Source organism: Bos grunniens, chromosome 9 (assembly GCF_055505025.1).
Source record: "Bos grunniens cultivar Pamir isolate PY7600 chromosome 9, Bosgru_T2T1.0, whole genome shotgun sequence".
NCBI lineage: Eukaryota > Metazoa > Chordata > Mammalia > Artiodactyla > Bovidae > Bos > Bos grunniens.
In genome coordinates this window covers 16,540,928-16,563,567 of record NC_141173.1, presented here as the reverse complement: position 1 = coordinate 16,563,567, position 22,640 = coordinate 16,540,928, and the positions used below count along the sequence as shown (strand labels likewise).

The window sequence follows — 22,640 nt, the reverse complement described above, 5'->3', positions numbered from 1 at the left end:
TCTCCTCAACCCTCCTGGATGAAGGGAGCTTTCAGCCCCTCGCTGTTACCAGCCGTGGGTTCTGCACTCACCCTTGTGGTTGCTCTCACACTTGTCCCATGACTTAGCAAGGCCTTTATTACACTCTGAGTGAGCTATCTGTTCCCTGTTAGGACCTCCACTGAGGGAGAGACCAAATTAATTAATCAAAGCTTTCACCCCCGGACCTTTCCAGCCTTGTCTCCACAAACCGTGACCCCACCACAGTCACCATGACACTTCCCCACCGTGTCCAGCCCACACCCTGCTCATCCTGGGCTCTGACTGCGGTCTTCCTCTCTGTCTGGAGAACCTGCCTTCTCCTCTCCACACATCCAAATCCTGCTCTCCTTTCAAGCCCCCTGGAGAGTCCCACCTCTCCATGACCCTACAACAGAGGACCTCGCTGTGACTTCTGGTCTGCCGTCAGCATGAGCTACTGTTTGGATCAAACAGTCCATCATGGCTATGTTGCACAAACTCAGACACCATCCTTTGAGACCTGATAGCTTACAGTAAGAAATCATTCAGTACGCTTCAATAGATATCACTACTGCTACCCCTTTCTAAATAAAGCTTGCTAGAATGGGCTAACATTATATGCAGACAGCCCTATAACCATGACCTTGGGTTTGCCCTTGGATATCATCCACACTCACAGTCCCTGGCACTGCAAGCCTACCCACAAGTCCCCAGCAGGTCACCATGGTGGGCAATGATTATGTCCAGAATAGGGATTTAATACACCTGCATTATCCAAAAATCTATCCCTCTCTCATTATCGTAACCACAAGAGTTACTTTATCAGATAAACTTAATGACTCTCTGAGTTTGCAGGTTTGAGGGTCTGAGATTTTAGAAAAACTGTTTCAGTCATAGTTCATGTGACCAATTGTCTTTGATGTCAAGGACACAGTTGCAGCATAGTGGAACTATAAAGTTTCAAGCCCCCCAAACATTTGTCTACCATGAAAATGCTCCCCAGGACTACAAAAAGCCAAGGTGCTCAGGAAAAACCCTGGAGTCAAAAATAATTTTTTTGGAAGTTGTTTGAATTTTTCTTCAATGAAAATGTATTACAAGATTACTTTTGTGATTAAAAGAATAGGTAAACCTAGTTTTAAAGTATACTTTCTCTCTAATTTTTAGGTCTAAATACAAGAAAATGTGTTAAATGTGTTTCTTCTGTTGTCATCAAGCTCCTTTTCACCACCTGTTTTTTATTTTCTATTGTGCTAATAGAAAAGATGAAGTAGTCACAAAGGAGACCTTAGGAGAGCTTGGTCAAACCCCTGTGTCTTCAACAGGTAAGCTTGGATGTCCTCATTTCATCTGCTTCTGAACCTTAATTCACATCATCATGAAAGCCTGTTATTTGAAAAGCAATCCTTAATTGATGTTGACACAGTTTATAATGCACTGCTTCAAAACTGACTATATTTCTAACTTTATAATTTAAACTCATAGCATGAATCTTAGAAAATATAGGAAAAAATAAATGGAAAACCAAATCACCCATTATCCTACCACTTGGAGGCAATCATTACCAATATTTTCCAACAAACAAATTCAAGATAAGATATCTTTGTGACCTTAATATAATCACAAAAAGAAAAATTAACCAGACCTCATTCGGCAAAAACCACTTAACTAACACGTCTAGGGAAGCACCAAGCTTGGGTCTTGGAAAGGATAATGAGGAATTTAAGTGGGATCAAGAGTATGAGTTATATTTTGCCCAAGAACACATATATGTGATCTTGAAAGAAAATGAGTTCTGATATCTGTAATTTTCAGAGTGACAGGAAAAGCATGTGACATCGTGACCTTGTTCTACTTTAAACTCCTCCAGTCTCAACGTTGTTCTTTTTAAAATTTCCACAGACGTTGCCAGTGTCTCACCCGGGCCCTTGCCTCTCCCTACCGACGACACACTGCTCAACAAAATCCTCAACTACACCCTCCCGGACACCAGAGTGCCTACAAGAGTAAGACGTTCTCAGACTCAATCTAGCTCTTCACATGTCTGTTTGGTTTTATTAGTAAAACAGGGATGGGCTGGCCATTCGCTGTCATCAGTGCTACCCCTTTCTAATTATTAAAGCTTACTAGAATGGGCCAACATTATATGCAGACAGCCCTTTAAACATGACCTTGACTAACAGGACTTTCACTTAGCGTTAGAGTGAATAAATGATGGGTGAATGAATGAATGCGTCTCTCAACTCATCAACAAAGTCCTTTCCCCACCAAAGTGTGATCCCACCCTGACAGCAAGGACAGAGGCTTTTTTCTCAGTCATGTCCAGCTCAAATAGTCCAGAAAAATATCCAAATGGCTGAAATCCTGCATGTCAAGATGGGGAAAAATTAAAACAGTGTTTTCTGGCAAAAAGCAACTCTGGCCACCACCCTGTTTGAGTGAAAAGGCATTCAGGATGAGAGGATTGTTAGGGAATTGAATGTTGGTTATCACTAAAGGGGGACTTTTTAATTGACTACCTGATTTGGGCTTCTCAAGTGGCTCCGTGGTTAAAGAATTCACCTGCAATGCAGGAGATGCAGGAGACACAGGTTCAACCCCTGGGTCAAGAAGATCCCCTGGAGGAGAGCATGGCAACCCACTCCAGTATTCTTGCCTGGAGAATCCCACGGACAGAGGAGCCTGGCAGGCTATGGTCCATGGGGTTGCAACGTGTCAGACACGACAGAGGTGACTGAGCACGCACGCACAGTCGATTTGCATTGTTGTGTTAGTTTCAGGTTTACAATATAGTGGTTCAATATTTTTATACACTCCATTTAAAGGTACTACAAAATAATGGCTATATTCCCTGTGCTGTATGATAAATCCTTGTTACTTATTTATTTGATACATAGCAGTTTGCATCTCCTAATCCAAAGGAGGAGGAGGGCATGGCAACCCACTCTAGTATTCTTGCCTGGAGAATCCCCTGGACAGAGAAGCCTGGTGGACTACAGTCCACGGGATCACAATGAGTTAGATGTGACTGAGCAACTAAACAACAGCAATCAAAGGAGGATATTTTCAACCCCTCCAAAAGGCTTTGGGCCCAGACAGTGCAGAAGCAGGCAAATCTCGCTCCCTTTGTTCCAGTGGTAGAGTTGTGGAAGCGCCAGGCAGGCAGCAGACCCAGAAGAAGGCAGTAATATAAGGCTCTTGTGCCCTTTGTCCAACTCAGCCGAGTCCAACTCCTGGTGACCCCATGGACTGTAGCCCACCAGGCTCTTCTGTACATGGAATTTTCCAGACAAGAATACTGGAGTGGGTCACCATTTCCTACTCTGGGGGGATCTTCCCAACCCAAGGAGCAAACATGCATCTCTGGAGTCTCCAGCATTTTTGGGCAGATTCTTTACCCCTGGGCTGTCTGGGAAGCCTCAGTAACGTAAGGTTGTTGTTGTTCTGTCACTCACTTGTGTCCAACCCTTCATGGTCCTCAGGCTTCTCTGTCCCTCACTATCTCCTACAGTTTGCTCAAACTCATGTCCATTGAGTCAGTGATGCCAACCAACCATCTCGCCATCTGCCACCTCCTTCTCCTCCTGTCTTCAATCTTTCCCAGCATCTGGGTCTTTTCCAATGAGTCAGTTCTTCACATCAGGTGGCCAAAATATTGGAGCTTCAGCTTCAGTATCAGTCCTTCCAATGAATATTCAGGACTGATTTCCTTTAGGATTGACCAGTTGGATCTCCCTGCAGTCCAAGGGACTCTCAAGAGGTTTCTCCAACACCACAGTTTAAAAGCATCAATTCTTCAGCAATCAGCCTTCTTTATGGTCCAACTCTCACATCTATACATGACTACTGGAAAAACCATAGCTTTGACTATATGGAATTCTGTTGGAAAAGCGATGTCTCTACTTTTTAATACGCTCTCTAGGTTGGTCATAGCTTTCCTCCAAGGAGGAAGTGTCTTTTAATTTCATGGCTGCAGTCACCATCTACAGTGATTTTGAAGTGAAGTGAAGTGAAATCACTTAGTTGTGTCCAACTCTTTGCAACCCCATGGACTGTAGCCTATCAGGCTCCTCCATCCATGAGATTTTTCAGGCAAGAGTGCTGGAGTGGATTGCCCTTTCCTTCTCCAGGGGATCTTCCCAACCCAGGAATCGAACCCAGGTCTCTCGGATTCCAGGCAGACGCTTTACCGTCTGAGCCACCAGGGAAGCTGTAGTGATTTTGGAGCCCAAGAAAATAAAGTCTCTCAGCGTTTCCATTTTCTTCTCCATCTGTTTGCCATGAAGTGATGGGACTGGATGCTATGATCTTTAGTTTTTGAAAGTTAAGTTTTAAGCCAACTTTTTCACTCTCCTCTTTCATCTTCATCAAGAGGTTCTTTAGTTTCTCTTCACTTTCTGCCATTAGAGTGGTATTATCTGCATATCTAAGGTTATTGATATTTCTCCCAGCAATCTTGATTCCTTCTTGAGCTTCATCCAGCCTGGCATTTTGCGTGATGTACTCTGCATATGGGCTTTCCCAATAGCTCAGCTGGTAAAGAATCTGCCTGCAATGCAGGAAACCCCGGTTCGATCCCTGGGTTGGGACAGTCCCCTGGAAAAGGGAAAGGCTACCCACCCCAGTATAGTTCATGGGGTCACAAAGAGTCGGACATGACTGAGCAACTTTCACTTTCACTCTGCATATAAGTTAAATAAGCAGGATGACGTAAGTAATGTAAGGAAAGGGCCCCAAATCAGAACCTGGATTTTATCCTTATGCTGCCACTGTGATAGGTCTACCATTCTCTGCAGTCTGTGAGGCTTCTCGGGCCCTTTCCTTTTCCTCTGACCCTCCCTCCAAAGCACAGGTCAAAGTCAGGAGGTAAGGACAGGAAGTTCAGTCTCATCAGTTCCACATGGAAACAGAGATAAGAACCCTGCAGACCATTCTTTCTGGGTTTTAGGCTGGACGACTGTAGACCTGATGGAACTATTGCCATGAACAACAAATTTCAATGCTTTGTTTTTCTCAGAAATACTGGTTTACCAACAGTGAAATCTGCCATTGGAAAAAATTAATGAAATTAAGGATATTCACTACAAAATTTCTGAAAACTCCAGTTTGCCTTCTCTTTTCTCATATTAACAGTGTTTCATCTCCTTCAGAGTCTGATATAGGTCCCTCCTTCTGCAGTAAATATGCTCCGAAGGTTTTATTCCACATTCATCACATCCTCCTCTTAACATCCTTTTTCCCACCTACATCTAATTCTTTCATTCAGCAAACATTGGGCTGTACATAAAGATACTAAGATGAGCAAGACTTAGTCCCTGCCTTCAAAGAATTTATAGTGCGCATAAGGACAAAAAATAAGTACTGTGACTGAAGATGAAATCAATAAGCCAAGACAGGTTACTGAGGATGTGACCTGCCCCGTCATATATATTTCCCAAGAGTTTTGTACAGAAATGGTCTCACGTTTTTTGCTGTGGGGGACTCAGTGAAGTGTGAGAATCACACTGGATTCAAGGGGATTATTTGTGGGATGACAAGATTACCATTAAACAAAACCTCTATATAAGTATATCAAAGGTACCAAATGAGCGATTCAGATGTTATTCACCAGTACAAAGGTTCAGAGAAGGCGAAGATTTCCACCCTAGATGATAGAGGAGATATTATTTTAAATGAACCAAAGGATATAAAAAGTAAAAAGTAAACAAGTGTGTGTGTGTATGTTTGTAAATGCTTCCACAAGAGCATGCAGTCATAAAATGACAATGTTCTTGAAGACTCTACGTAATTAACTCATTACAGCTCTGATACTTCGTCTCTCAGTGAAATTCAGAGGCCAATTCTAGTTAATAGGACTTACTCTAAAAGCACTTAATGCTTCATAACCCTCTTCTTGAGACAATAGCAATGCATACATATTATATGATGTAACCATTTGCTTATGCTTTACAGTAATAGAACCACTTCTCTTTTTTCTAACTCTAACACAGGAAAGAAAAATAGAATTCACTGATGCTGCTGAGGATGCACTGGAGCAGAAAGTAGAGCTAAGTATCTCTCTGGCAAACCAGAAGTTCAAGTCAGAGCTGGATAACTCCCAGTCCCCGTATTACCAGGAGGTCGCAGCCAAGTCTCAGCTTCAGGTGAGCAAACCCACCCCACACAACCAGAGCCCAAGGTGTGACTTAGATCTGGGAGCCCATAAATCCCTTCTACTCTTCTTCTGGCGATCAAGCATTCTTTTTACTCTTATTTATTTATTTTACTTTTTGACTGCTTTCACCCATTTCTGCTCCCCTCCACCCAGCTCTGCCTCTGACAGTCACCAGTCTGTTTTTTGTATCTATGAGCCTGGTTTGGGTTTTTTTTAGGTTCCACATATGCGTGGGTTCACTCAGTATTTGTCTTTCTCTAATTTATCTCACTTAGCATAATGCCTTCAAGATCCGTCCATGTTGTTGGAAATAGCAAGATTTCATTCTTTTCATAGCTGAATAATATTCCATTGTGTGTGATATATTCCATCTTCTTTATTCATTCATACATTGGTGGCACTCAGGTTATCTCCATATCTTGGTTATCATAAATAATACTACAGTGAATATGAAGGTGCATATATCTTTTCAAATTAGTGTCTTAATTTTCTTCAGATAAACCCCAGAACTGGAATGAAGTGGAATTGCTAGATCATATGGTAGTTCAATTTTTTAATTTTTTGATGAATCTCCATACTGCTTCCATAGTGGCTGCACCATTTACACTCCCACCAACTGGGCACAAAGGTTCCCTTTTCTCGACATCCTCTCCAACACTTGTTATTTTTAAAAGGCATTTTCCAGGGTGATAAGTGGAAGAAGTGATACGGTCCCCATCAAGGTGCTCTCCCAAGATGTCTCTTCTATCTCTGACCATCATCATAGCTGCCTGTTTCTGATTAAATTAAAAGCTCTTCAAACGTCAGTGCTAAACTTGGCATCTATGTACTATGATAAGCCTCCTGCCTTCCTTTCCAGCCTCCTCTTAACACCAGTTCCTCACATCCCCCTTTAGACTCCACAGAAATGAAACTGCTTGCAAATCTTTTATCACCATTAGTCTTTACACGCACTGCATCCTCTCTCTAGAATGCCCTTCCCTGAGTCGCATTGTACAGACTTCATCATGAAGTGTTCTCCTTACCCATCCCGGGCTCAATGCCTCTTCTCTGGGCTAACACCCAGGGCTCCCTGTCGTCACAGCACTGATCACCCTGTCTTGAGATTGTCTACTTACACATCTGTGGCTTTCGTGGTCTCCACTCCTCTCTGCTTCTCAGACGCCCTCACCAGCACCAGAGCATAAGCTTCCCCTTGAGGTCAGGAACTGCTTCTTTCATCTCTGCCACTTACCTCCAAATACAGAGCTTTGCAGGCAGTTAACTACTCAGTAATTGTCTGCAGAAATGCAACTGAAAATAGAAGCACCTGTGAGATTAGGTAACCATGAATTACATTTCTGAACCACCTGGGTGTACAAGCATCTTACTCAACATAGTCAGGGAACCACCGGTATCCACTTCTCATACTTGGAGAATTCAGTGCTCCCCTCCTCTCAGCTGGTGAGGAGATAAATAACGAAATACATTCTTAGCCTCCAATCTCTTACTGCATCAGCATTCAGTCAACAAAATGGTAAAGAACCCTTTCTACAGATTTCAAAGAGAAAGCATCAGTGTATTTATGGACCAGAGAAGTACTGAGGCATGGATTAGTAGATAGCATGAATTAAAGAATAGTCTGTGAACTTTTCCATTTGCTCTTTGAAATATTCTTTTCAGCAAATCCTCAGGAGAGTCAGAATATTTTAAAATTGGATAATTGGCCATAGACTGTCTTCATCGACCTGTTGTTAATTCTCTAAGCACCTAAAACCACCTGATGTAGAATAATGCAGATAAATTATAGTTTTTTCAAGTCTTAGTTTTAATCTTTGTTTCTGCCCACAAGGTAGTCATGAGAATTTGGGGATCACTTCCCTGACCTTGGATCCCTCATTTAGAAACTAAAGATGACCTTGAAGTCCCTTTCCAAGTCTAAAATGCTCTGTATCAAAATAGTAGCACTGTTCTTAGTGTTTTATATATATATATAAACGCATTTCATTTCTCACATGATTCTATACTTAAAGTAAAATCATTTCTCTTTTTGACAAGTGAAGATACTGAGGTGCAGGAGGATTAATTAATTCACCCAACTGACAGAGTCAAGTTTCAGACCCAGACAGCCTGACTCCAGAACTCCTGCTCTTAACCACTATGCTATACTCTCTATTTTTCCCAAATAACTAAGTGTGGGAAAGGATTTTGCATCATCAGCAAATGCACATGCCTCTTCTAGCCTCTGAAAAATTTGTCCACCAAAGAAGAGTATGTATTGCTGAGTCTTGTCCCAAAGACCATCGCACCAGTCCTCTGGTTCCACTTCCACGGTCAGGGGACTGCTTCTGCTCAGCCTTCTGTTCCCCTTCCAGGCACCCCAGCAGTTTGACCTCCCAGCAGCTACCCTGAGAGAACCAGCCAGCCTCACCACAGCCCAGCACTCACATTAGCGCAGCCATCCAGGCCTAATCAGGAATTAATGGCCAGTCCTCTGCAGTAATTTAATTTCCACAATAAACTTAATGACCAGTTTAATACAAATGTCAGAAGGATCGCTTAGTTGTTGTCTGCATGCTTTCTCTCGTGCAAACATTCGGGAGAACTCCACACAGCTGCCTTTTTACAGCCCCGTTAACATACATCCCAGCAGAATCAGGAAGGCCCCTGTGCATTTCATATTATTAATAAGATTAACTGGGCACTTAATTAGCAATTTAGTGGTTAGCGCTCCATGATCAGAAGGTCCCCAGAAGATAATTTAGCAGAATTAACTGAAGGCCTTTGTCATCGCCTCCCTGGATGCCTTCTGCACCCTCCTAAGCAACGTTGATTCTTAATCCATTACAGGCAGGTTCACAAAGAGGACAGGGACACGAGCAATCAATCCAGTCCCCCAGAGCCAGGGCTGCAGGGCTGCTCTCCCCACAAGGCTCACTGCTGCCCACATTGCAGCCAGGGCTTCTCCAGAAATAATTCTGTGTGTGATACATTGTTTTCAGATGCGTAACAGCGTCCCTGGTATCCCGAACCAGAAAGAAGGATGAGTCAGGGTCCGAGTCTTTAGCTACAGATTCTGTAGCTCACACTTGAACCTTCCCTGGACTGTAACCCACCAGGCTCTTCTGTCCATGGGACTTCCCAGGCAAGCATACTGGAGTGGGTTGCCATTCCCTTCTCCAGGAGATCTTCCTAACCCAGGGATCGAACCCGAGTCTCCTGAGTTGCAGCCAGATTCTTTGCCATCTGAGCCACCAGGCTGTCACTGGACTGGCATGACAATTGCTTTGTGGCCCCAAAGCCATTTGTTGTAGGGCTTTTGTCACTGAGCTTTCCCACCTGCCCCCAAATAAAGACGGGCCCTTCAAAACCTTGCCTCCTTGCTCGCCTCTATCAAGCTCATGGTGAGGCACATGAGTGGAGGCATGGAAACTTATTCCCCAGGCCTCCTGCCCTCGGCTCTATGGGGACTGTCATCCTGTCCTTCCTCCCCCCACGGTGGTGGTTTAGTCACCAAGTCGTGTCCAACTCTTGCGACCCCATGGACTGTAGTCTGCCAGGCTCCTCTGTCCAGGGGATTCTCCAGGCAAGAATACTGGAGTGAGTTGCCATTTCCTGCTCCATCCTCCCCCCATCAGTTCAGTTCAGTTCAGTCGCTCAGTCCTGTCCGACTCTTTGCGACCCCATGAATCGCAGCACGCCAGGCCTCCCTGTCCATCACCAACTCCCGGAGTTCACTTAAACTCATGTCCATCGAGTCAGTGATGCCATCCAGCCGTCTCATCCTCTGCCATCCCCTTCTCCTCCTGCCCCCAATCCCTCCCAGCATCAGTCTTTTCCAATGAGTCAACTCTTCGCATGAGGTGGCCAAAGTACTGGAGTTTCAGCTTTAGCATCATTCCTTCCAAAGACATCCCAGGGCTGATCTCCTTCAGAATGGACTGGTTGGATCTCCTTGCATAAGTCTGTCTAAAACAACTGACTGAAGGCTTGCCCTGCCCTCCCCAGACTCTGTGCTATGTGGACACTGAAGAAATAACAGGAAATTGGGCTTTTAAGGTGCTAGGAATCCAGTAGGAGAGGCAGAGATTAAGTAAATAAATAATATAGCATCACCAACTCTCTTCCCAGGTGGCGCTAGTAATAAAGAAGCCGCCTGCCAAAGCAGGTAGATGAATGAGACGCAGGCTTGATCCCTGGGGTCGGAAGATCCCCTGGAGGAGGGCATGGCAACCCACTCCAGTATTCTTGGCTGGAGAATCCCATGGAGAGAGGAGCCTGGAGGGCTAAGGTCCATGGAGTTGCAAGAGTTGGACACAACTGAAGTGATTTAGCACACACACACAGCAACCTTACGCTATATGAATTGTTATCTTATGCCGGCTAAGAAGACAGAGGTCCAGAGAGATTAAGCAATAAACTCAAGGGCTTGCAGCTAGAAAGTAGCAGAACCAAGGTTTAAACTCAGGTGTACACAGCTATCTCCTCCTCACCCAAAAGCTGAGCTACCTTCATCACTGCAGTTGTCACACACTCGGGGTGGGGGGTGGGGAGGGACTATTTATAACACTGGTACAATAAAATATAATTTAGATAGTAAATCAGTCTGCTGGAAAAAAGAAAATCCACGATGCACTCCAAAGCCCAGTGTAAGTGACTTGGGGTTATCTGTGCATGACTGCTCTAGTCCTTGGTGTAGATAGCATAGCATCAGCAGTAATTTTAGATACCGTGACAAGGCAGGCATGAGGATGAATTTAGAGAATGAAAAGATGCACTCAACTCGATTAAGCAAAATTTGCTGAGTTCCTACTATAAGTCCCTACTATAAGACTGGGAGGGAGGGAGAGAGATAAAGTAGAATAAATTTGACCTAAGCCCGAAGTCCAAGAAGCACAGTTTCAGTGAGGGAGGCAGCATTCCCCTCATGGACTATCTTGTGGGATATATGGCAATAAGTTCTAGAACAGTAGAGAGAAGATATAATGGAGCCTGACTTTGGGGAGTTACAAATGCTTTTCAATAGAGAAGATGTTTGAGCTGCCTTTGAATGATGGGGGGTGGGGAAGACAGTCAATGAACAGAAGGTAGAAGTTGCCTCTTAGGCCAAAGGGAAGAACAGTCACAGAAGTCGGGAAAAAGGACAAGTTGTATTTAGGGAGACACAGGGGTTAGTTTAGTGTGACTTGAGGACAGGATATTTGCCAAGGGAATAAGGATGGCAGGAAGAGCAATGGAAAGATACTGGGGGGTGGACAGGGTAAATAAATTGTGGAGGGTCTTAAATGCCATTCTAAAGAATTGGACTCTTTTTTCTCTTTTTCCTTTCTCTTTTTTTTTTCCTTTTTCCTTTTTTCTTTCAACCTCAGCCAGGATGATTTTATTTTTTCTTGGAGTATAGCTCTTTTACAATGTTGTGTTAGTTTCTACTGTACAGCAAAGTGACTCAGCTATCCATATGCATATACCCCCTCTTTTTTGGGCTTTTTTTCCCATTTAGGTCACCACAGAGCACCACACTGAGTTCCCTGCGCGATACAGTGGGTTCTCCTCAGTTATCTATTTATACAGTATTGACAGTGTATATATGGACCTTATTCGATACACAGTGCCGCCTATCACAGGATTTTTATCGAAGAGCCACAGATATGAAACAATAAACTTGGTTACAAAAAAAAAGAAGTGTAGTTAGGAGATGTCTTCCTTCTCCCCACCCCAACACACCCCCAAAACCCTTCCTTTCCCCTACACATCATCCAGAAAAGCCATTTCAGCAGACAGGGAGGGTGTGCCTGCCATGGGAATAAGGAAAACTTGGTGGCATCGAAAGGCATGGGGGATTTGGATGAGCATGTGTTGGTGACTGGACGGGAGGGAAGGTGTGCAGGGACCGCTGGGCTCTCTGGATGGAAGCTGGTGAGTATCCGTGACCCTGACTGATACAGGGTGCCTGGGGAAGGCAGGCAGATCGGGAAGGATGAGGCTGACTCTGGTTCAGACATATTTAGTTAGTGGCAAAGTTGGGATCTGCAGGTGAAGGACTCGAAGCTGTTTCTTAAGTGATCATAGAAGCCGTGGGAGCAAACCAGATCCCCCATGAGAGGTAGAGGGGAGTGGGCACGGAGGATGGCAGACAGGGCAGGTCCCGCTCACCTCTCCAGCCCTCCTTTGGCCCTCCTCTCCCTCCCACGCCTGGATACAAACTGTTATCACTTCCTCGTGGTCTCTGTTGCCTCCCTGCTTTCCCACTAGTGAGCTGCCCAGGGCACATCTGCACGGTGATGCGTCCCAAGAGCCTAGCACAGAGCGCAGGGCGAACTTTCTGCCTAAATGGGAACATGAGTGCAACGCGAGGCTGAGGATGCGGACCTGAAGAATCCTAGTAGTTAAAGGAGTGGGTGAAGCCAGAAATATTAATAGGATGGAGCAAAGGCGACTGAGAAAGTGGCCAGAGGAGTGGAAAAAGAACCCAAGAAAAGCAGGGACTCAGTGGAGAAGGGATGGAGAATGCTGCTGAGTTTGGCGAGGACCATCTCATGGCGACCCACTCCGGTACTCTTGCCTGGAAAATCCCATGGACGGAGAAGCCTGGTAGGCTGCAGTGCATAGGGTCGCTAAGAGTCAGACACAACTGAGCGACTTCATTTTCACTTCTCACTTTCATGCATTGAAGAAGGAAATGGCAACCCACTCCCGTGTTCTTGCCTGGAGAATCCCAGGGACAGGGGAGCCTGATAGGCTGCCGTCTATGGGGTCGAACAGGGTCAGACACGACTGAAGCGACTTAGCAGCAGCAGCATCCCTCCTGGGGGAACCCAGAGACAGAAGGCTGCCGTGGGTCAGGGAGTCACTGAGTACTGCAATTGTAAAACATTCTGATCATATGCCTCATTAACAAGGTCAAATGAAGAAAATGTAAAGTCCGTGTAAATCTAAGAGTGAATCTAATAAGATTAGAAGCTGCTGTTACCGTTTTTCTACTCATTCTTTTTTATTCTTTCAATTGAAGTATAGTTGCTATACACTATTATTTGTTACAGGTGGACAGTATAGTGATCCACAATTTTTAAAGGTGCCATTCCATTTATCATTATTATAAAACATTGGCTATATTCCCTGCATTGTACAGTGTATCCTTGTAACTTATGTTATAGACAATATTTTATACTTAACCCCATCCTCCTATCTTGCCCCTCCTCCTTTCTTCTCCCCACTGGTAATCTCTAGTTTGCTGTCTCTAGCCATCTGTGTCTTTTTTGTTATATTCACTAATCTACTATATGCTTCTACTATTTTATTTAGGTACAGCAGCCAGTCTGACTTTAACAATCCTTTAAGCATCACAGAATCTTCCCAATCATATGATACAATGGACTTGAGTTGGGGCAAACCCTGGGAGATGGTGACAGACAGGGAGGCCTGGCCTGATGCAGTTCATGGGGTCACAGAGGGTCAGACATAACTTGGCGACTGAACAACACCAACAGTAATGTGTGCGTTAGTTGCTCAGTCGTGTCTGACTCTTTGCAACCGCATGAACTGTAGCCCACCAGGCTCCTCTGTCCATGGAACTCTCCAGGCAAGAATATTGGAGTGGGTTGCCATTTCCTTCTCCCACACTGTGGGTAGATTCTTTACCATCTGAGCCACCGCCAGAGAAGACCAAGTGAAAGTAATTCAGTCATCCCAACTCTTTGCGACCCATGGACTATACAGTCCATGGAGTTCTCCAGGCCAGAATACTGGAGTGGCTAGCCATTCCCTTCTCCAGGGGATTTTCCCAACCCAGGGATCAAACCCAGGTCTCCTGCATTGCAGGCAGGTTCCTTACCAGCTGAGGGAAGCCCTGGGTGCTAGTTGCTCAGAAAATATGATCATTACTCAGTGTGTGGGATTCCCTCATAACTCAGTCAGTAATGACACTGCATGCAATGCAGGAGACCTGGGTTCGATTTCTGGGTGGGAAAAATCCCCTGGAGGAGGAAATAGCAACCCACTCCAATATTCTCACCTGGAGAATCCTATGGACAGAGAAGCCTGGCGGGCTATGGGGTTGGAAGAGTTGAACACGACTTAGAGACTAAACCACCACCCAGTGCGTATAACTAAAAGTACTGTAGCCTTCTTCCATATAATACTACCTTAAATTATTTCATATTTTATATAAGGTAACCAGTAAAGCAGCTCAGAACTACCCCCCAATTATTAGCTTTTCAATGAATAGCAAAGCACTTTCCTCTGGGTTTCAGAAATAACTGAGAACAAAGAGTTTGGCCTCAATCGTTCGTTCAATTTTCATTTTTTTTCCATTAATTCATCAAAAGTGTTTAGGCTTTTTCAGTTAGGTAAGATCTGACCCAGTAGAACCAAAGAGGGTTTCATAACTGTTTTTCTCTCTGCAGATGCAAAAGATATTTAAGAAACTTCCAGGATTCAAAGAGATCCATGTGTCAGGATTTAGGTAAGAAAATGGGACTCTTTGCAATTTTTAAATTTACTATCTCTTTATCCTCTTTTAAAAGCGATGTCATGAGGATTTTAAGGTCCCTTATGCCCCAGTTGTTTAACTCTACCAAATCCTGAAATCTAAATACATTTCAGATAAAGGACTTGTCTAATTAGAACATGACTCTAGGTGATTTTTAAGGCATAACAGAGGAGCTGCTCCTTCCTCCCTCTGGAGTCAGAAACATGGCTTCCTGCAAAGAGTTTGTCCTCTGTCCTTGGCAATGTCACTACAGAACCTTTTAGGAAAATCCCTCAGCAAAGACAGACCCAAAAAAGTAGCAGTTAGTTACCTTGTTCTCTGATTGACTGTTCTCCTATCCAGTGCTAAATACCATCATTGTTTAAGCAAATCAGTTTGACCCTGGGGAGACCGGGGAAACTAATAAAGTGGTACCCAAGGGGTAAGAGAATTGGGTGGACAGGGGTGGGGAGGCAAGTACCTTTTTATCATTCTGATGTCTGACCGTACTTTTACATCTTTCAGATGTCTGAACCATAGTAATGTATTACCATGCAAAATTTAAAAAATTGAAATTTTAAATAGAAGACATGAAATAAAATAGTGCCACACTGAAGCAGAATTCCATCATGTTCGTAGGGTTTGCTGTCAAGCAGGCATCTCAACAGTCTGATGTGGGTTCAGGATTTGGGGCAAGAATTTTTTTGCATCTTTAAGTTCTCGTCATTCAAAACATTTACAAGTGGAATCATAATATGGTATTTTTTTTTAAAACCATGCCACAGGGCATACAACAGCCCTGGTGTGAGCAGAATGAGATCCCTTGCATGGAGGGGGATGTATAAAATGGGAGGACAGACCTCACTCAAAGTCCTTCCCAGCCCGTCATCATCTGATGTCTTAAAGCAAGAAGGCCCGTAGGGCGGGTCCCACACTCACAGAGAAGAGCTTCAGTGGCGGGTGAGGTGTGGGGCTGTCCATCCATTTATTTCTCGCGAGCTATCAGGCACCTCTGGTTTGTGTAATTCCAAAGGAAGGAACTGTTGATGTGAACCAACATTTACCAAAGCAAACTGGTTTTTTTCCCTTAATTTTAAGATGCTGCTCCACAGTACTCCATGTGAAATCAGATGGATTGGAGGGGAATAAAAGGTGATAGGAGGGTACTAGTGTAGACGCAAGGTCTTCTGGATAGATCACTGCAGTGAAAGAACAAATTTTTAATTTAAACCTGACGGAAATGATAGGAATTCTCTTGATGAATGCTCACATACTCATTATCCCCACCCTTCAAATAAACTGAAAAACTAATAATAAAAAAAAAATAACTGTTTACGAAGAAGACCAAAATGTCAGGTGATGAAATTTTGCACGGTAAAAATTGTAAAGACATATCCCTTGAAAATGCATCTTTCCCATGTGTTTTTCTCTGTAAGAATTTATTCTTATTTCTGTCGAGGATGCTTATAATGTAAATTTGATCACATTTTGTCAATGATTTCCATTATGTTGCATAGAATTAGGCTCCCAGAAAATATTTTGAACTCTGAATACAATAAATAATATGCTTATGAGTGTGGCAAACTTTTAACCATGAAAACAATGCTCAGAATATTGTAAAGCAAACTTATTAGGAAGGAAATTGCTTTCCATGGAGCCAGATCCTCCTACAGAAGACCTAAAACTGCAGGAGCCTCAAAGTACCCTCTTTTTGTGAGCTCAATTGTAGAAAACCTGATCTACAATTGAACAAGTACATTTAGATCAGTGACCTCATTTGATTCTTTCAACACAACTGGGAAGTAATTAGAACACCTATTATTACCATAATTATAAGGAGGAGCAGTAAAAGTTCCACTTTAAATATTGCTGTAACAATCATTCAGTCTAGTTAGAAAATGCTGTACCTAGTCGCTCGGTCGTGTCCAACTCTTTGCGACCCCATGGACTGCAGCCCACTAGGCTCCTCTTTCCGTGGGGATCCTCCAGGCAAGAACATTGGAGGGGGCTGCCATGCCCCTCTCCAGGGGATCTTCCCAACACAGAGATCAAACCCAGGTCTACACGCATTGCAGGCAGATTCTTTACTGTCTGAGCCACTAGGGAAGCCCAAGATCACTCTGAGTGGGTAGCCTACCCCTTCTCCAGGGGATCTTCCCAACCCAGGAATTGAACCGGCGTCTCCTGCATTATAAGTGGATCCTTTACCAGCTGAGCTACCAGGGAAGCCCAGTTAGAGGGTATACTCCTTCAAAAACTTACTCCTTCAAAAACTTACACACAAATACCCACAGCAGCTTAATTGTATTAGCCAAGAACTGGAAACAACCCCAATGTCCTTCAACAGAGCCGTAGATAAACAAACTGTGATATATTCTTATCACAGACTTCTACTTAGCAAAGGAACAAACTATTGGAATGTACAACATGGATTTATTTCAAAATAATTGTGTTGAGTGAAAGATGCCAGAAAAAAAAAAAAAAGGGGAGTGTGGTATACTTCCATTTGCATTTAACTCTAGATAATGAAAAGCAGGGCTTCCCAGGTGGCACTAGTGGTAAAGAGCTTGCCTGCCAGAGCAGGAGACTGAAGAGACTCGGATTCCATCCCTGAGTTGAGGAGAGCCCCTGAAGGAGGGCCTGGCAACCCACTCCAGTATTCTTGCCTGGAGAATCCCACAGAGAGAGGAGCCTGGCCAGCTACAGTCCATAGGGTCGCACAGAGTTGGACGTGACAGGATTGACTTAGCATGCAAGCACACACAATGCAAACTAGTCTACAGTGAGAGAAAGCAGCTCAGTTATTCCTTAAGGAGGGGGAGACAGACAGGGATTATAAACAGGGGAAGAAGGGGAAGATTATAAACAGCCATCAGTAAACTTTTGGAGGTATGAATTTGATTGTAGTGATGGTTTCACGGGTGTATATATGAAATTTATCAGACTGTACATGTGCAACATGTGTAGTTTGTTTTATGACAATTGCATCTCAACAAAACAATTCTGTGAAGTTAATAGGATTAGGGTCTTGGCCCAGGAAGCTCGGTCTTTCTCCAGAGCTTCACGGATTGAAAACTATTGCTGAAAACAAGCAAGAGACAAGCCCTGAATAAATGTCTAGCAGTAGAAGCAGAGGCCGTTTCAGTCATGTTACATCAAAGAAAGACAGTGAATGACTTTGTGATCCAGGCAGAAAGAGCAGCAATGCAAATCCCATCACGTGTGTAGAGTGTCTTTGTCAGCAACTAGCGCGTGAGACTGGAGAAGGCGATGGACCTCACTCCAGTACTCTTGCCTGGAAAATCCCATGGATGGAGGAGCCTGGTGGGCTGCAGTCCATGGGGTCGCAAAGAGTCCGACACGACTGAGAGACTTCACTTTCACTTTTCACTTTCATGAGTTGGAGAAGGAAATGGCAACCCACTCCAGTGTTCTTGCCTGGAGAATCCCAGGGACGGGGGAGCCTGGTGGGCTGCCGTCTATGGGGTCGCACAGAGTTGGACACCACTGAAGCGACTTAGCAGCAGCAGCAGCACTTGAGACATAAAGTGGGAAAACTGAATGTAGCTTCTGAACTAAATTCACATATATGCCCACAGAAGTCCAGAATGTTTTTTTCAATCTGGTGACCAAATGACCTTTCTGGCACAAACATTGCAAAATGAACCCAGGTTTATGGCCAGGGTTTGAATACCAGTTCTGCCACTTTCCACATGATAGCTTTCCCTCTCTCTGCATCTTCACTTACCTATGAAATAGGAGTTGCTGTTGCAAAGATTAAATGAGGATGCTCCTAAACTGCCTCCAACAAACCACCCTCTCAGTAAAGAGGTATTTGTTTTTCCTGCACCCTGTTGCATGGTAGATTGTACCACCCCCCTTAAGTCTTACTGATGAAACCAATTCAAAAAACAATCAGTCAACAAAACTCCAGTTCCAGTGTCAAGTCTCAAATAAATTATCTTCGGGAATAAACTAACCATATAATGCCATACAGAGGATGAGAAATCCATTTACAAAATATTTTTTAAAAAAAACTTCCTGGTACTAGTAGCCCTGAAAACCTAAGAGCTATAGGATATATTTGCAACCTCTATAAAAGGAATATAAGGAAATCAAAGAGTTTAAGGATGCATAATCTTTGAATTAGGGCTCAAATTCTAATAAGAGGCATCATAGAATAATGTTTACTTCCTGAGATTCATATGATTCTCAAAATTTCCATCCAGATTCTGATGGCAGTTTATATATTTCCTTCAAAGCTCTGAACCAACATGAGAGACAATGTAATATGTATATGAATTGATTCATTGAATGCCTCAGTAAATTTCTTGAAAATTCTTTCTCCTTTCCATGTTTCCATTGTGCATGATGAAATGAAGACCAAAGAAAGAAAGAGACGGGTAATTTGAACTTTTTTTCCTACTGTTTTGAAATATAGTACATCCCCCACATAGACACATTTATATGCTAATCTCTTAGAGATCACTTCTACATATAAAATCTGGATAAGTCATTGACTATTGGTGACTTAGTCTAATGGGAGTAACTGATCAATTGGTCAGTAGTAGAAAAGAATTCTTAAATCAAGATCACTACATGAGATACGCAGGTAAAAGGTGACTTTATCAGTGGAAGTGTCTTCTATAAAACTCAAAAGCTTTTCAAAAGAAAAACATAAAAACACCTATCTGCAATGCAAGTATGTCTCAACAATTTCCTAAATGTCATTTATGATGGGAAGTTGTCAGTCTGGTTGCACACTCATGCATGCAACATATTTAGGTCTGGAATAAAGCAGAGAAACTGATTTGCCCCTTGGCTCCAAGGTCAGCGTGACTGGGCAAAGGGCCCACTATACCTTAGAGAGCTCAGTAATAGGCATCCAGCTTGGCTCCTGTAATTGGTGAAATAACCAAATGTAGACTTTGACTAATCATGTGGCCTGAAGAACTGCTGAGAATACACATTATTGGCTCCTGTGGCCTTTAAAACATTTTTGTATCCCTCTGTGTGAATTTATGGCATAAACAAAGAGATGAAATCTGGTCCTAGACAACAGAGGTAGAGAGAATCCTATTTCATTTATAAATGCATAAGGGCATTGAATCAATAAATATGAGAATAAATACAGTTAATCATGAACTACTTCCCTTTCTCTTTTCTCACATCTTCCTTCCAAGATGTTATTTTAAAAGCAACTTGAGGGAAGACAAAATTATGTTTAATATAGAGTTGTATTTTTTTAATTAAAAAATGCTTCTTGAAAAAAACAGGAAGGAAATAGCCTTGAGAACCGAAGCTTTGACTTGGTTACAACACTTAAACATTATTGCCCTATTGCTCTATCCTACTTCTATTTCACAGACCTTCCTAAAGGAGGCTACTTGTAGAGAAAAAAGACAATTCATCCTTCCTACTGACTGGCCATGAAAAACACTGATCAACACCAGCAACTCTTGGCAATTAACACTTTTTCACAAAGACCTGACATGAAAATCTATGGCCCCTTGATCCAGTTAGCAGTCCCTCTTCAAGCTGGATTTAAGTCTTATCATAACAATCTATTTCAGAGCTAAAATACACATTAATTCTTTCCTACCTTTCAAATAGGGTAGGATAAACACTTATCAGTGTTCCTGATAAACACTGAAATTAGTTTCAAGTGTGATATTCATTAAGAGCCCATCAGGAAAGAGGTTGAAGCTGTCCTGAAGCTTTGTAGCAGCATAGTGATTCTCTTTACAAGGCATGTAACAATGGCTTTGGATGCAATGTGTCCCCTGCTGTCTACAGGACAAGCTCCACAGAGATGCAACTTACAGCCATCTTTAAGAAAGGCAAGGCAGAAGCAAAAAGCCCTGCCAGTGACCCTCTGTCACTTGATTCCAACAAAATTGAAAGTGAAGGAGACCCTCGTGGAACGACGGAGGAAGAGAAGCAAAGAGAACTCTATCCCACAGCTTCAGAGCTCAGGAAGCTGATCAGCAGAGCCCTGGAGGAAGACCAGTCCTTGGATGTGGGGACAATTCAGTTCACTGACGGTCAGTGGGTGATTTCATAGCTCTGGGATTATCCTCATTCTGATAGAGATAAGGAGGCATGAATGTCTCCTGGTCACTGATATTTTAATGGGTCCTGTAGAGTCGATCATTTCTGTGACTTTCATTGCTTTTTTGTTTTGTTGTTTTGCTATTTTCAGTTGCTAAGTCATGCCCAACTCTTTTCGACCCCATGGATAACAGCACACCAGGCCTCCCTGTCCCCCACTATTTCCCAGAGTCTTCCCAAGTTTGTGTCCATTGCGTCAGTGATGCCATCCCACCATCTCATCCTCTGTCATCCTCTTCTCCTTTTGCCTTCAATCTTTCCCAGCATCAGGGTCTTTTCCAATGAGTCAGCTGTTCGCATCAGGTAGCCAAAGTATTGGAGCTTCAGCATCAGTCCTTCCAATGAGTATTCAGGGTTGATTTCCTTTAGGATTCACTGGTTTGATCTCCTTGCTGTCCAAGGGACTCTGAAGAGTCTTCTCCCACACCATAGTTTGAAGGCATCAATTCTGCGCTCTGCCTTCCTTACGGTCCAACTGTGACTCTGGAAGGTATCATTTCTGTCTTTCCTCACTGTCCCCAGGGTCTCAATTGATAAAGCTTTCATGACCACTTCATGCCATAAATAGCTCTAGGGAAGCCGACAACTATAGCTCCATCCAGCTCAACAAGTCACCCACCAAGTCGAGGTGGAGAGAAGAACCTGGGTTGTATTCCCTTGGCACAACCCAGATTCCCTCATCTAGTAAATTGGTCAGGGTCCAGGAGGAAACAGATGGCACATTCAAATTAGAATAATTTGAGAAGGGTTTGATAAAGGGACTATTTATAAAGGTTTCTCTAACGCCCAGAGGTAGAAAAGGAAATGGCAACCCGCTCCAGTATTCTTGCCTGGAAAATTCCATGGACAAGAGGAGCCTGATGGGTTACAGTCCACAGGGTCACAAAGAGTCAGACACGACTGGACATGCACTCTATGCCCAGAGGACTAGAACAGTTCCCTGGGGCTGGAAGCAGTAAGGCCCCGCCACTACCTCTAGGCCTGATCTAACCAGCAGTCCCCAACCTTTTGGGCACCAGGGACCGGTTTTATGGAAGACAGATGAAGGGGAAAGGGAATGATTCAGCAGTAATGCAGTGGTGGGGAGCCATGCGGGAGTGGCAAATGAAGCTTTGCTCCTTCACCCACCATTCACCTTCTGCTGTGCGGCCCAGTCCCTATCAGGCCTTGGACTGGTATGGGCCTGAGGATTGAGGACCCCTCATCTAAGCCATCCCAAAGACAGGGAGCAAGGAACCACTGATATGGTTCATATAAGTCAACTTCCCAGGGCGGAGAGTTGTGGAGAGAGAAGAGTGTATAGATCTAAAGAAGTCAGCAGGGAAGCAGGACCCTCAGAGGGTGCCTGGAGGGACCCAGGAGCCTGCAACTCTTCACAATTCCCAGTGCTCCAGGCATAATAGATGAGCACTGGAAATGTCATTTTAGTGTGACCTGGCGCGAAACTGGCATTCTCTGTCAGTTCTGTTTCTGTAATTTAGATAGTCAAACTCAACTCTGGAAAACTTTACAAAGATCTCTTGGGATTAGATAGAGGGCATGTCAGTAAAGATGTCAGCAAGCATTAAAGTCCTCTTGGTTCACTTTTGAATTTCTAGTTCAGTGAAAAACTTCAGGTTCATCTCCAAGGCCACCTGATACTCTGGGTTGGTCTCTTGGTTAAATCCTTCGGGATAATCTGAAAATCCAGCTTCAGGGTGGAAGCAAGCAAGGACTCACAAATGGTCCTTGGTTCCAGTATTTTTTCTAGACATTCCTGTCTTTGTCAGCTTAGCAATATTTTTGTTCCCACTGGCCTAGCCAGTGAGCCTGCCTGCTTGGTCCAAATGTGTACAACTAAAGACCTTAAAAACCACCTTAATAACTGTTCTATCACATAGACTTGCACAATGCACTTCCTGCAACCGTCCTTCGGTAGCTCCTAAAGGA

General features: G+C 43.6%; 1 protein-coding gene and 1 long non-coding RNA gene across 6 annotated transcripts in view; one reads left to right on the top strand and one right to left on the bottom strand.

The window, feature by feature from the left end:
* Positions 1 to 7,437, bottom strand: part of LOC147365632 (uncharacterized) — a 28,344-nt gene extending 20,907 nt beyond the window's left edge. For 3 of the 5 annotated variants that reach the window (XR_015132611.1, XR_015132609.1, XR_015132610.1), the window contains exon 1: positions 7,273 to 7,431. This is a non-coding gene — a long non-coding RNA (uncharacterized LOC147365632). Of the gene's footprint in view, positions 1 to 7,272 lie in introns of all 5 variants that reach the window. The other 2 variants (XR_015132612.1, XR_015132608.1) reach the window with 2 other exon arrangements.
* IMPG1 (interphotoreceptor matrix proteoglycan 1) overlaps positions 1 to 22,640 on the top strand; it is a 157,108-nt gene that overhangs the window by 43,354 nt on the left and 91,114 nt on the right. The window contains exons 5-10 of the mRNA XM_086316885.1: positions 1,261 to 1,325; positions 1,903 to 2,006; positions 5,991 to 6,143; positions 14,536 to 14,594; positions 18,983 to 19,003; positions 20,397 to 20,644. Of these exons, the coding sequence (XP_086173011.1) occupies positions 1,261 to 1,325; positions 1,903 to 2,006; positions 5,991 to 6,143; positions 14,536 to 14,594; positions 18,983 to 19,003; positions 20,397 to 20,644 (650 nt within the window). The remainder of the gene's footprint in view (positions 1 to 1,260; positions 1,326 to 1,902; positions 2,007 to 5,990; positions 6,144 to 14,535; positions 14,595 to 18,982; positions 19,004 to 20,396; positions 20,645 to 22,640) is intronic.